Source organism: Puntigrus tetrazona, chromosome 1 (assembly GCF_018831695.1).
Source record: "Puntigrus tetrazona isolate hp1 chromosome 1, ASM1883169v1, whole genome shotgun sequence".
NCBI classification, from domain to species: Eukaryota; Metazoa; Chordata; class Actinopteri; order Cypriniformes; family Cyprinidae; genus Puntigrus; species Puntigrus tetrazona.
Window position 1 is genome coordinate 28,439,037 of NC_056699.1, and position 15,623 is coordinate 28,454,659.

The following is a 15,623-nucleotide window of genomic DNA, read 5'->3' on the forward strand; positions in this document are numbered from 1 at the left end:
GCGCCTCTGAATAAGCTCTGAGGAGTGATTAGAATACAAATCTAATTTGGGTTGGTTTCCTAATAATGGAAATATCTCTCTGAAAGGACAAAAGGCTCTTTGGCGTGTTGTGCCTCCCCTCATCAGACAGGACAGAGTACTGCTAGAACATCAAGAGAACTAAAGAAATAGTCCAATAACACTCAAAACTGGTTTCCATTACTCTATAGACTGACTGCTTTACTGCACATCTCACAATAAATGATTGAAAACTAAGAATCTCTGGAATTAAAAATAGCCGTACTGGACTTAGAACATGTTTATACAGTCCTTCAATGTTCTTGAAAGATAGGGCTTCATTGCAGCGTCGAAGAGGGTGTGAATATATTTCAGTAATATTGCTCTAATCAAAAGCTGGAAACTATTCAGTCAATGAGACTGTTTCCCAGATTGAAGTCGTTGCGTGGTGTCTCGTAGTTTCTCTGAAGCTCGAGTTCTGACAGGACCCCAGAACAAGCCAGTCCGGACACGCAGAACCAGGAGAACCTGCAGACGCGTTCTCTGACAGCCGCGTCCTCCAATCGGAGCGGAGCGGAGGCGGGGCTTCCAGGCCGAGGAGTGAGAGTCGGCGAGAATCAATAAATCGCGTCGCGTTCCTCGGCGAGCTCGTCAGGTCTGTGAAGGGCCAGCTTTCAGCGTTTCTCTGGGATTATTCTGCTATCAAAGGATTGAACGGCCGCCCAAACTCAACGGGCTCTCGAGAGACGCGCAGGCAAGTGCGTTTCACCAAGCCGGCACCTGCTGTCGACATACTTTTCTTCTTATTTCTATATGCACACGTGTAATGCTAGTTTAAGTGTATATAATATATCTGGTCAGTTCTTTGATCATTTTTGGGGGTGATACACACTTTCGCCATCCATTGAGCTTCAAAGAATAGATTGAACAGATTACACACTTTTAAATACTAAAGTGCTAAAAAGTGTGTCGTTTTAATTTTAACTTCTATAAAGTAACTTGTTTTATGCATTTATAAACTCCACCTAACATCTTTATAGTGTGTAATATAATTCTTTTCATAATTCATAATTATAGAATATAATTTTTTTATTAAAACGAGATGTGATGATAGTGAGACCGATATAAGATCTGAAAATGTCATTCATTTAATTTTTTTATTCTATTGTCAAAACCATTATTTTTCAGAAATAATCCATATTTTCTTAGGCCAAGGCTCATCCAGCTTCTTCTCCTCCCAAAAACGTGGTTTCCATCACACATTATTATTATTTCGATAGCTGCTGAAGAATAACCCAGAACTGTATTTCAAGGTAGTTTCTTAATAACCGCTATCAGATTACAATGCCACCGCTTTCCTCTAACCTTTGAAGGTACAGAAGTCCTCAACCATGAGCTCAAATGCATGACGATTAAACTGCTCGGTTTCTCCTCCAGGATGAGAGCTGGAGACGGGTTTGCTGAGCCGGTGGCGGTCATCTCCGCTGGGTTACTGAGCGTCCTGGGCCTCCCGTGGTTCTGGACTCTGTCGGCTCTTCTAGGAGTGTATCTATGCTCTGGAGGATGGAGGTTTCTCTATGTGGCGGCTTACACCTTCAAGAGAGACCTTGTGTGAGAGTATAACCCAGTGGTTTTCAGTCTCTTTTCTGACGCGCTTCTGAGTTCAGGTGAGTCTAAGAGCCTAGGAAGAGTCTAGGAAGAGCTGTGGGTCTCCAGAAACAAGCCTGAAAACGTCTCTCAGCTGATTGAGTCAACTGTAGAGTGAAGTGTCTGAGGGAGGGCTGTCAAAAGAGAATTTCAAATATTCATCCAATTAAAGTAAAATTCCTAATGCTCGATGCAAAATTCTTCTTTCGCTTAGCCCGTCCCAGTTGAAGGCACTGGATACTGCTCAGAAGAGTGTGGAAAACAGAACGTCACTAAAACGGAAACCGAACCGATCACCCAGAACGCATATCAATCGCATCCTCTAGAGGAACATATATTGTGTCTCGCACGAGAGAGGCATAAAAAGTCCATCTTCTGGAAACGTTTTTTCTGCTTGTCTTTAAATGAAAAAAGTAGGCTACTCTTTGTTATTGGTTTTCGCGCGTTTATGCACATTTATGCGATGCTTGTCGTTTCAATTTTTAACGTTTTCAACGTAATTATTGAAACATCATGCACTTTATATAAAGTTATCTTCGCTTGTTTCGTTTCTTTAGTATGATAATAGTACGCTCTTGTGGCCTTACAGAAGAAAGCCTAAAGCCTTTTTCGGCCTTTTAGATGCATTTTTAGAATTATAATTTAAATTTAGCTTTTCAGACAGTTTGACAGCGCTTAGTACGGTGTAGAGGAGTCTGACACGGACAGAAGCGCTATTAAATCAAACGTCTGGTTCTGCGTGGGCAGAGGTCTGCAGGTGCTGCTGCGGGTCAAGTTCTCCATGCGCCGCTTCATCCGCTCACGCAGCACCGTGCGTCTATATTCGCCCAGCGGTGGCGCTGCACCCGGACAAGGCGGCGCTGGTGGAGGAGTCGACGGGCGAGGTGTGGAGCTTCGAGCTGGACCGGCGCTCGACGCCGTGGCGCAGTGGGCCTCGGCGCAGGGCTGGAGCTCAGAGACGTGGTGGCCGCCTTCATGGAGAGCCGGCCGCTCATGGTGGTGCTGTGGCTGGGACTCGCCAAAGTGGGCGTGGAGCCGGCGCCATCAACTTCAACCTGCGACGCCATTCGCTGATGCACTGCGTGGGCGTGTCCGGAGCGAGGGGATGGTGTTCGGGCGGAGCTTCTGGACGGTGAGATATGAGCAGTGTGGCTGATGCCATATAGCTACATAAATTAATTTGGGAAAATGTGATTTTTAAGTAGCGCTTTCAAACAATTAATCGAATCCAAAGTAAATGATTTTGCATGCGGTTAATCATGATTAATTTCAGCACTAATTATCAGTTATTGGATACCAGAGTGTGCTGACGTTAATAATGCCGTAAGATGAATTTGGGCGTTTATTTCTATTAGCTTTGAGGTTAAATATATATACATTTATGATATTTATGGAACTGTATATTTGTGACATATTTATTAAATATACAAAACAATAAATAATAATATGTAAAAATAAAAATAATATAAAAATATACAGTACAAAGGAGAGTCCTATGGTGTTTCATATTTAAATAAAATAAATAAATAAATAACAATAATAAGGTACATAAAGATAAATTATAATGATAAATCCTTGACATTAAATGTATAATATATAAGATATAATATGATATGAATGTAATAATAAATGATAATCTGTCTCTGTGTGTGTGTGTGTGTGTGTGTGTGTGTGTGTGTATGTGTGTGTGTGTGTGTGTGTGTGTGTGTGTGTGTGTAAAGTACACAAGCGGTGCTGGAGGTGAAGGAGTCTCTCGATCTCTCTTCTGCACCGGCTCAGCTCCGTCCGAGTCTTTGGGTTCTCTGTCGGCTCTGGATCTGGACGATCTTCTGTCTTCGTCTCCTGACACGCCGCCCGCCACACACACACAACAAGGGCTTCAACGGTCTGTACGAGTGTGTGTGTGTGTTTGGATGAGGGGCTGCATATTTCCGAGTGTGTGAGTTTATTGCACAGCAGGAAAATGTCTCCACACGTCGTAGTAGATGTTGTAATTGTCAGGTCACGTTTAACAATTCAGAGAATTTCATCTCTTTATTTAACTTGAAGTAATGTCATTTCCTCAGACCTGTTTAAATAGCACCAGTGCATTGCAACAAAAATACAAAAGCTGACAGTAATAAAATATTACATACTTATGATGTTTTAAATACTTTTTTCCTTAGATTCTTATTACCAGGATAAATTAATACTTTTATAATAGTCATTCTATTTAGGATTTTTTCTTATATATTATGACAATAATGTTAATTTTTGTCTTGTTTAAATTGCTTGGATTATACGTTGTTTACATTATTTAAATTAATTACATATTACTACGATGAATACACACTAAACATTGGAGAACACTTAATATATGCATTTAAAGTAACATGTCATTAAACAAAATGATGTACAGTGCATAAATGAATATGTGCTTAGTTGACTAAGAAAGATTTCATGAAGCTAAGAATTTTAAAAGATGCTACTTTTCTTAATGCTCAGCCTGATTCTTGTGAGCCGGACGTGTTTTAGAGAGAGAGAGAGAGAGAGAGAGGTATTATGTGTGTTTTAGTGAGCGGGCGAGCAGTGTTAATGTGGGGAAAGGTTACATACCAGTCAAGAGCCTGAAAGAGAGAGACTGAAAGAAAGAAAGTCTGAGCTACAAAAGCAGATTGTGTGGGAAAAACACAAGGGAGAAAGAGAGAGAGAGAGAGAGAGAGAGAGAGAGAGAAAAACAGATCCGGTCCCTGAAGAGCCAGGATCAGGAGGAGACGTGTTAGGATCAGACAGACGGAGGGAATGGAAATGTGAGAGAGGGTCAACGCTCTTTGGTTAATACACCTCTGACCCAGTCATCTGTGTGTGTGTGTGTGTGTGTGTGTGTGTGTGTGTGTGTCTCAGCAGTGTCTTCAGCTGGAAACAGTGTATTCCTGACCTTTGACTCATAAATGCATGTGTGGTTCACGTCCTTCTTTATGATGATCTTGATGTCTGTGGACTGAGTGGAAACTAGGCTTTAAAAGTATCGAAAATGGTGCTGTTTAAGACAAAAATAAATCTATAAGTGCAATAAAACCCCAAAAATAAAGTTTGGGCAAGGCGGTCTTTTCAGAAATACTCATGGTAATCACAGTTGGTTTTTATGTTCAGTTTAATAAAATTGCTGTTAGAATACAATCACAAATTTGTAGTTGTTTTTGTTTTTTCAAAAGAGTGGAAAATGCACCAATGAACAAAAAAACAACAACAACATTAATTGAGTCAAATCAATTGAAATAAAATGACCTGAATGGACTGAATCAATTTTAGAGTTCAAATAAATCTAACCTTGTGGGCGTTTGGTTTCTTTCTCAGGTGTAATGCTGGGGTCTGATTAACGTGAAGTCATTCTAATGATCTTGTGTGATACGGTATGCTCTGATTGGGATGTGTTTGTCGTCTCAGACAGGTTATTTTACATCTACACCTCAGGAACAACAGGGTTACCTAAAGCTGCCATCATAGTTCACAGCAGGTTTGTGCAACACTGCCCTTAAAATACAGAGCAGATGTCATGTGTGCAGCTGTTTGACTCTGTGTGTGTGTGTGTGTGTGTGTGTGTGTGTGTGTGTGTGTGTAAACAGGTACTATCGCATCGCTGCGCTTGGATATTACTCCTTCGGTCTGCGGCCGGATGACGTTGTCTACTGCTGTCTGCCTCTGTATCACTCCGCAGGTACACAAACATCACGTTCTACCCACTTCATGTCCTTCACTCGCTCGGTTCGCGCTCGATAGATTACCAAGAATCACCCTTCAGTCTAGTGATATCCACCAGCTTGATAAGGCCGGCCGTGTCTGGTGCTTTCAGTTTACTACTATCACCTGATAACTCCATAATCTAACAGCTTTGACATCGAGCAAACATTTTGTTCTTGAGTGAGTAAATATCATATAAGTGTTCATTTCAGTTCATCAGTTTGATTGATATATATATATATGGAAGCGGTCAAAACCACAGGCAGGGGCGAAACAGCGGCAAACAGGATAAAGATGCGAGCGAATCAGGAATAAACTAGACTAAGAAACCACGAAAGGGCTTGGTAAGGTAGCGATCACCTCAAGAGCGCTAATGCTATAAATCATCCGCTTGAGCAGGAACCGAGTGGATTTTAAATGGACTAGTTAACGAGGGGTTGGGGCGGAGCTGATCAGTTACCAAGGAAACTAACAAGATGGGTAAAGGAACGCAGAAAGAACGGGAACAAATACTTCAAAATAAGAGTCCACAAAAACCAAGACGGGAAGGTAGACTGAAATCACATGCGTGTGTGTGTTTATATAGACTTAATACATTTAGAGAGAACACACACACACACATATATATAGTGAAGGAAAAAACTGGCCAGCTTTAAACGTGTGCATTTTTACCTTGTTTTTAGGGTAATATAAGCGAACAAACCGTTAAATAAAACCCTGTGGGACATAGTAATGAACATGTTAAGTCTAGGGTATGATAGAGTTACTGAAGTGAAGAAACGTTGACCACCTTCAAAGACACTTTGGACCAGTTTAGATGATAAATGAACACAATGCTCAGTCAAACCCTTCAGAAGATAGTGAGGAATAAAGTCTAGGGTGCATTAGTGTTACTGAAGTGCATTTTCACCATGATTTTAAGAATAAAGTGTGGTGTGAATCAGTGTGAAAGACACAGAGACAAAGGATAGATCTGTTAAATTCGGATAAAAACGTTTAAAGACACGTGACGGTTATTGTAGTAATGGCGTCTCTTCTCTGGGTGTTCAGGTAACATTGTGGGCGTGGGTCAGTGTCTGCTGCACGGTCTGACCGTGGTCATCCGCAGGAAGTTCTCTGCCAGCCGTTTCTGGGACGACTGCATCAAGTACAACTGCACGGTGACGACCCATCTGACATTTAATAGACACTCACTAGAGGGCAGCGCAGCGGCGTGTTAAAGCACGGCTCTTCAGAGCCTTACAGACTTAGGATAAGAACAAGCATCTGACTCTTACAGTATCGTCAGAAGAAGGAGTCTTTGCCGTTATTCGAAACAGATTTTGCTGTTTTTTGGTGCAGATTCATTTGTCAGTGTTGAAAGGTAAATATACTGTACCTTGAAGACAACTAGTGTTTTCTGACAACCAGCGAATAATAAACGAAGATACAGCTACATGCTATTGATGCAGTTTTTTTAGTTTGCTTCTCTTTGTGGGATAGTCTTTAGGTCTAGTGTAAAATATAATTCATGCAAATGATAAAACCGTCAAAACCAGAATCATTACGATGCCAGATACTCTCAAATGCACCTTTTTGGTGGATGTCGGGTGTTTTGGTGCAAAGGAATCTGTGAGCGTTGAATACCACGCCAAGGAGAAAATAAAAGTAAATAACTGTAACATTTTTAAAATCTCCTGAAAGCTGCTTTGAATAAAAGTGTGTTAAATTCATAAATATAACTGTTCTAGTGAAAATACAATCACAAAATACAATAGTGAAGTTTTTTACTCTTCTTTAAAAGTACTTTGCAAGTGTTTTTCTTGCATTTCAAAGCGTAATATTGTCATTTTACTGCACTATGTTTCATATTAAAGCAGCATCGTTACTGCTTGATGTTTCTGATATATCACCGCATGATGAGTATAAATCACAGACACAGGTATCAAGGTGCTCTTTTTGAGCGCTGACGGTTGATTTCGTGTGTTTGCAGGTGGTGCAGTACATCGGGGAGATCTGTCGTTATCTGTTATCTCAGCCGGGCCGCCCGTCCGAGTCTCGTCACCAGGTGCGTGTTGCTATGGGCAACGGTCTGCGGCCCAACGTCTGGGAAGCGTTTATGAAGCGTTTTAACATCAGTCGCATCGGCGAGTTTTACGGCGCCACCGAGTGCAACTGCAGCCTCGCCAACATGGACAACAAGGTGTGTGTGTGTGTGTGTGTGTGTGTGTGTGTGACTCGCTGGGTCATCGCTGGCGTCATGTACTGACTGTGCTCCTCTGGTCAGGTGGGGTCGTGCGGCTTCAACAGCGTGATCCTGCCCAGCGTTTATCCCATCAGACTGCTGAGAGCAGACGAGGACACCATGGAGTTAGTACGGGACAGTCGAGGGCTGTGTGTGCCGTGCAAACCAGGTGACAAACAGATGTGCAAAATACTATTTAATAATAGCAATATATTTAATAAAATATTTCAATTAGATTGCGTGATTTGATGTCTAGTTGGGATCATCTGCTTTATAAAAAAATACAGTAAGAGCAGTGAAATAATACTTCAATCAACTGTTTTCTATCTTATTAAAGCTGCATTTTCAGTCGTCAGTGTCACATTTCATAAATCTGTTATGAATTCTAACAGCTGATTTGCTGTATAAGAAACGTTTCTGATTATTGACTGTTGAAAACCGTTTTAATGCGTCATGTTTTTGTGGAAACTGTGATGCATCCGATCTTTACTGTCACTTTTGATCAGTGTAATCCATTTTTATCAATAAAAGTATTAATTCCTTCTTTGAAAACGTTTAAACACTGCTGTATGTTTTGCAATCACGTCATGCTGATTTTACGTCATCTTACGAGAGTTGAACGATGCGTCTGCTCTTTAACGCAGTGACCTTTCGTGTTGCGTAAAACGTGTTTGCCTGGAAGAGTCTGTGAGTTTTCTGAACGCATACCATGATGGAGCAAACAAGTCTATTTCAAAAGTCTTTCAAAAGGTTCCTCTTGTAATTCGTAATTGGGTTAAAAGTCGCTAGTTATGCTATCGTAAGATCTTTGTTTGCTTTTGGAGTTTAAATAAACACACGTTTCACATCAGAGGCAAATACCATTTTTAATCATTTATATTATTTTATTTTTCAACATTTTTGCATTTTTACATTTGCTTTTTATTTCAGTTAGTTTTTTAGTAATTTAAATCAAATCGTTGCTTTAAGAAACCAGCTGACATTGAACTAGTTTATGTTTTTGTAGTTGTAAATATGCACCTGTGAGTCATTTGGCGTGTTTTCCGTGCTCTTCAGGGGAACCAGGGATCATCGTTGGCGAATCAATCCTCAGGATCCATTGCGTGTCGCTTTTGATGGCTACGCCAATCAAGAGGCCACCAGCAAAAAGATCGCTCACAATGTTTTCAAAAAGGGCGACTCGGCGTATGTGTCGGGTAAAGTCCGATTCGTCCAGATATGAGCAGGTCCAGGTGTGCTGGCGCTGGATGTTGTTCTGACTCTGTGTTCTTCAGGTGATCTGATGGTGATGGACGAGTTCGTTACGTGTATTTCCGGGACCGAGGCGGAGACACGCCCGCTGGCGAGGAGAACGCGTCTCACCACCGAGGTGGAAGGAATCCTGAGCGCTCTGCTGAATCAGACGGACGTGGCCGTCTACGGTGCCTCAGTGCCAGGTGAGGAGATACTTTAACCCCTCCTCAAGTGTTAAACGGAGAAATCTCGTCTTTAACTCATTGATATCATGTTACAACTCTAACTGTTTTTCATAGGTGCAGCTTTATATCTCTGAGCTGTGTCTGTATAACTTTAGATGTGTTTTCGAATCTCACGATTGCAACTTTTCGCGTGAGTTGCAACTTACCGTTATTTGCGTTTTTTTGATAATTGCGCCTTTATGACCTTAATGTGCATCTACATATTGCAACTACTTCTCGTAATTAAAACTTTACACTTTACAAATTTGACTTTAAATACTGTTTGATCAGGTGTGGAGGGGAAGGCAGGAATGGCGCTATAGCGGGCGTCACGAATGACTTCAACTGTGACGCGTTTCTCAGAGACGTGCAGAACGCTCTTCCTTCAGACGCTCGCCCGCCTTCCTACGACTTTCACCGAGGTCGACAAAACAGGTATTTACCTCAATATACAATGTAAAAATTATCCTAAATTCAATGGTAAAAATCCTGGTAAGAAATTGGTTAACAGGTCCCTTAGTAGATACTGAAAAAAACTGTAATAGATTAATGAGACATTTTACTGTAATTTTACAGTAAAGTGCTCTTTTCTAACACGGTTTTACCCAACATCATGTTAATCTCAGTACCTGTAGAGTAGTATTGCATCTCCAAAAAGTGTTTATTTTTATCATATTTATAAAAGAAAGTTACAGCTTTACAGTTCTCTTTAAAAAGCCGAGCTCCTGGAGGCGTGCCGTTTAAGGAGCTAAAGATTGACGAGCACTCGAGCGCCGATCGTCAACCAAACACAAATATTCGATGACGCTTGCTCAGCACTGCTGAATGAAGCCGCGTATGCTCTCGGCGTGTGCCTCCGAGGAAAATACACACCCTCGCTTTACATCCTGAAGATCAACGATATAAAAATAAATGACGAACCCGGAAGTAAGATTGTTGTTAGAGAATTTACATGCATGAAGTCCATGCTTAGCATGAGAATACAACTCTTAAACACCGTAAACTAGTGAAAGACTGTGTTTCTCCATTCGGGAGTTCAAAACATCTCAGCTGGTTTATATATATATTGTCTATATATTATTTATCTTGTATAAGATGAGTATGCATCTTAGATGTGTTGAATAGTTGACATATATAACTTGAATAGTTGATAATCTCTTTAGCTAGCACAAACAACAATGCAGAATACTGATAATTATGCTGAGACTATGATAACATTATAATATATGTTAATGTTATAATAAAACGCTGTGAATTTTTTATCCATTGTTGCGTTGTTATGAAGAACGTATTCGTAAAAAGAGTTTGTTCAGCACCTTCATGCATTCGTGCGGTTTGTGCTGTTATCATGAGTTGTAATATTAACGTAATGTTGTATAAATAACGATGCGTATTCTATTCGAGATAAACGATGAGTTAAATCCCATTGATTAAAAACCTGTTATCAAATCCTTCACTACCTGTCGTCTTCAGCACACACAGCTAAAAACTGAACTACTATCATGATAGTAATATAATCACGAATATGAATTTTGCTGACGTTTAATGTTAACTTCATTTTAATCAAAAACATAAAATATTATTTACCCCATTTGTATTCTATCAGTCGAATATCGGCAAGATTCGAAAATTCTGATTCAACTATGACAATCGTTAGTTGGGGACACCCCTAGTATATATATATATATTTTTGAATATGTGTTCCTGTAAAATGTCTTTCACTGCAGGCACATTTAAAATCCAGAAGACTCGCTTACAGAAAGAGGGGTTCGACCCACGGCTGACCAGCGACCGGCTCTTCTTTCTCAACAGCCGATCGGGCGATACGAGAGTCTGACCGAGGAGCTCCACAGCGCCATCATGCAGGGAAAAGTGTCGTTATAAGAAGTCTATTTTCTACAAGAAGCTATAAGTCGTCTTACTGTGTACATTTCATAGTTAATATTGAATAATCTGTACATTGTTTATTTGACCAAATCAGCTAGATAACTGGACTACGATCAAGTACTTCCTGGAGGTAGTGCTCCACACCACTAGTTGTGCCCTTCACATTGTTTGATAGTAGAAAACGTACCATATTCAGTTACAGCACATCAGCAAATTCATTTTGTTTTTACAAGCCTTGGATAGGTTAGAGATGTTTGATTGGAAATACTGGACTTACATTTTCTGATTTTTAATTGAACTAAACACAAAGGTGCTTTGGCGAGGTAAATACACTACTGTAAAGGATGAGTCAGGGAATCAGTGTCAGCCAGAAGAGGTTCTTCACATTCTGCTGCGGTTAGATTTCTCCAGGTATTACTGACTTACGGCACTTTTAATGCGTTTAACACTGTGATGCTGAGACGCCTCTGCGATTTCAGCCTTTAATATACACATATATTCACTTCTGACCGGTAACAGTAATGGTATTACAGATATCCAAAACATTTAATTGTAAAATGTACAATTTCAACTTTAAAAGCAACAGCTTTGCTTTGATAAACTAGTGTTTATTGAGTGAAAATGTTTTGACTTGTGATTTTAACCAATAGCAAACCAGACTGCTTATCCTTTTCAGATGTTTTGGCTATTTTACCTTGAATTGCGAAACAATTTTAATAAATTTAACTCAACAATTTTACACCACAAAGCGCAAGAGTGTTTTCATTCAGCTTTTTTTTCTAAGTCTTTAGAAGTTCTTGAATAGGTGCTTTTTTTGCTGAAAAATCAGCTCTGGCTCCTCCTATTCTGTCAGGAAGACAGCTCTCTGGTGTCGTGTGATAGGAGCTGCAATCGGACACATGGTGGCGCCATTAAGAAGATTCTGTGAAGGCGTTGTAGTCTAGAAAATCCACAGAGGTAAGGGGGTTATCATTCATCGAAGATGTATGTATTGCAAAGCTTTAGCCTACTCCTAGCTCCAGGTGAAGTAGTGTCACCAACATCTGAAGCCGTGTCCTGAAGCTGAATGAAACGCTGCCCAAACGCTGGACCAGTCACTGAACGTCCAGATGTTCCAAATCCAAAACAACAATCCAAAACAGTGCAAAAGTCAGAAAGAAAAGGCCAAATAAATATTCTTCCATAGCACAGGGGTTGACAACAATACTGAAGCAACACACAAACACAAACTCTTATGTAGGGGAACTAACAAGGCCTGATTGTCAGAGCAAAGGATGATGGGAAACGAAGTCCAGAACAACCAAACAATGATCCAGAAGGACTGCCCTCTGGTGGCTGTCACGGTCTCTTCTGCGGCTGGCTGGGAAAGACTTTTCAGTCTTTCTTGAGGGAAAGTAATGCACTTATTTAATGCTACTGCTCAAAACACTTGGGGTTTTCTCAAATTAACCACTATTTGAAGTCGAGGTATTTTTGCTTTGTTGCTGTGGACTACAGCAGGAAGTATTCACTGTGAAGCTCTGCATGAACCTGAGAAAACTGATTCTTTTCAGCTGTAAGAAAAAAGTGTTTTACAGTTTTTATAGTTATACATGTTATTAGGGATTACCACTCTCTGTAAGGAAAATTTTAAATAATAATAATAATAATAATAATATATTATTATTGTTATTATTTAGTATTAGTAAAATAAATTAGTATCAGGCAAACAAACAGAAACTAAAGCTCTCAGGAAGACTTTAGTCACATGGTTGTAGTTGGAATAAAATGTTTGAAAGCAGGAACTGCTGCACTTTGACTCTTAGAGAGAAGAGAGAGACGGCGAGAACAATGACTTCAACACATTCAGGTTTGTGAAAACCTATTAACAATACTGAACACTTCTGATCCTTTGCTGTTAAACTAGAAGAGAAAAAGGAACAGAAAGCTTATGCGGGAGATACATTTTAACATATAATCGTATTTGACTATACTGAATTTAACTAGAGTTAAAATCTTTGCTTACACATAGCTACAATATATATATAAAAGTTTATCAACAGTAATTCATGTAATTGACTTTTCAATAAACTTGCGAGAACGATGCGAAAACAAAGTTAAGCAATTTAAAGTAAATGACTGGGAGTGAAGCATAAATTGCTTAAAGGTTCATTCATGCTCCAATTATACTGAGTTATCTTCAAATAAATATTTTAGTCAATGTAAGCATGAAAAATAAAATCTGCTAAACATCCAGTATAGCCTCTCTCAATGCAGGATTGGTTAAGCAGTACTACTGTGGATACTACCATAGCTAAAGATCTGTGTTTAAAGCAGCTGATGTAGATCATGCATTGTTTGAAACGTGTAGTCAATGAACGCCAATCAGCCGAAAGGGCCATTTAATTTAATTCCCACCCACATGTATAAATCGAATATTTAAAGTATTTGTTCACATTCTTCTACTAAAAAAAAAAAAAAAGTAATTAATCTAAACTCTTGTTTTTTGGGGAAAATTTTACAAGCAAAACTTGCCCAGATAGCGACATTTTGTCAGCGTAGATCCGCCCCACATCTGACACGCGAGGAATGATATCACTTGGACCAAACCAGGCCAAAGAAATGCCATTTGTCAACCAAGAGCAAAGACATAGAGCACACTGGACCTCATCTGAGACACAAAATCAGTTATTTATGGAGTCACCTTAGATTGTAAATAAACAAAATCAAGGAAAGAAGAGAACACTAACAGCTTCCCTTATTACTAGGGATGCACTGAAAGTCATTGGCCCATATGTTTGCATGCATTTTTGGTGGTTCTGTAATTAGCGTTAAATGCCTTCAGGTGCGTGATATCACAATGAGCCACATCACAACTTAACACCTTAATTGAATTTTTTTTTTCATTTGACTATGAAATAATGTTTTTACTTTTTGTATTTGCTGTGTAGTGAACGATTTGAGAATCGTTCTTCTGGGGAAAACCGGATCAGGAAAAAGTGCAGCAGGAAACACCATCCTGGGCAAAATGCTTTTGAAAGCGTCAACCTCATGAGATCAGCCAATATACTGTGTGAGAAACAGCAAGGATTAGTTCATGGAAGGACTGTCTCTATAATTGAGACTCCGGGCTGTTTAACACAGCTATGAATAAACAGCAGCTGAAGGATGAATTAGAAAAGTGTGTAGAGATGTGCTCTCCTGGTCCTCATGTGTTTCTGCTGGTGCTAAAGCTGGGTGTGAGATTCACAAAAGAGGAGAGAGACGCAGTGAAATGGATACAGGAGAACTTTGGAGAAGAAGCTTTGCGTCGTACCTTCATTCTGTTCACTCACGCTGATCAGCTGAAAGGAAAACCTCTGGACGAGTACATCCATAAAAGCACCTATTTACAGGAAATCGTTGACAGCTATGGAGGCAGATATTACTTATTTGACAATGAGAACAGAAAGAATCAAGATCAGGTCACAGAACTATTGAAAAACCTGAGGAAAAATAATAAGATGAATTACTATACTCTTGAGATGTTTAAATCAACTCAGGCAGGAATTGCGAGGAAGGAGTGGATAAATAAGGTAAAAGTTGTATGTAGCGTTGCAGTGCTGCTTCTCGGCATCGTTTGTGCATTTCTGCTGCTACAGGAGAAGATGTCTTTGCAGCTGTCAGAGATTTCAGAGATGCAGGAGAAAACAGCACCGCAGCTGCTGGAGATTTCGCAGGTGCAAGAGAATTCGTCGTCGCATCTGACAGAAATTTCGCAGCTAGAGGAGAAACCATCATTACAGCTGCCAGAGAAGGAGATTTTGGAGATACAGGACAAGACGATGTCACAGCTACAGGAAAACATGATGTCACAGCTGACGGAGAAGATGATGTCACAGCTACAGGAAAACATGATGTCACAGCTGATGGAGAAGATGATGTCACAGCTGATGGAGAAGATGATGTCACAGCTGATGGAGAAGATGATGTCACAGCTGATGGAGAAAATGCCACAACTACAGGAAAACATGATGTCACAGCTGACAGAGAAGATAATGTCACAGCTGATGGAAAACATGATGTCACAGCTGATGGAGGAGATGATGTCACAGCTGACAGGAGAAGATAATGTCACAGCTGACGGAGAAGATGATGTCACAGCAGATGGAGAAATGCCACAGCTACAGCAAAAGCTACTGGAGAAGATGATGTCGTGATGATGACATGCTACATCTCTTTTACATCTTTTTTTCTACAAAATAAACAACACAAAATCCCTACTGTCAAATAAACACAGCTGGGTGTCTATATGTGTCCACACTGAAGCAGTGTTACTGTTAATGAGGTGATTAATAGATTCATGATATTTGACCATTATTGAAGACACCTGATGTTAAGAAGCATAATCATCCAAAAAGAAAATCACATTTTCTAAGTCAGCGTTATTTTGATAAGTGATCATATAGTTGTAACATACATTGGTTGGGACATGCATCTCTGAAGTTATCTGCCTTTCCTTCAGTTTTTAGTTAATTTTTTTAGGCATACAGGTAAAGTTATAAACACATAATATAAAAGCATGGTCAGAAGTGTTGGCACCCTTGGTAAATATTGAACAAAGAAGGCTGTGAAAATAAATCTGCATTGCTAATCCTTTGATTTTCTATTTAAATAATTCCCAAATTCTAACCTTTCAGTGGAGAATGAGAATTTAAAATGTGGGAAATCGG

The 15,623-nt window shown here is 39.8% G+C and overlaps 1 protein-coding gene and 1 pseudogene across 1 annotated transcript; both read left to right on the forward strand.

Annotated features, from left to right (window-relative positions):
- Positions 1 to 562: 562 nt before the first annotated feature.
- LOC122358896 lies at positions 563 to 11,671 on the forward strand (annotated as a pseudogene).
- A 1,023-nt stretch (positions 11,672 to 12,694) lies between these two features.
- LOC122360469 (immune-associated nucleotide-binding protein 13-like) lies at positions 12,695 to 15,189 on the forward strand. Its single transcript, XM_043261136.1, is given in 4 exon segments — positions 12,695 to 12,781; positions 13,863 to 13,961; positions 13,964 to 14,041; positions 14,044 to 15,189. Coding segments are annotated over 4 exon segments (1,326 nt in total). The 5' UTR covers positions 12,695 to 12,699; the 3' UTR covers positions 15,111 to 15,189.
- Positions 15,190 to 15,623: the final 434 nt, after the last annotated feature.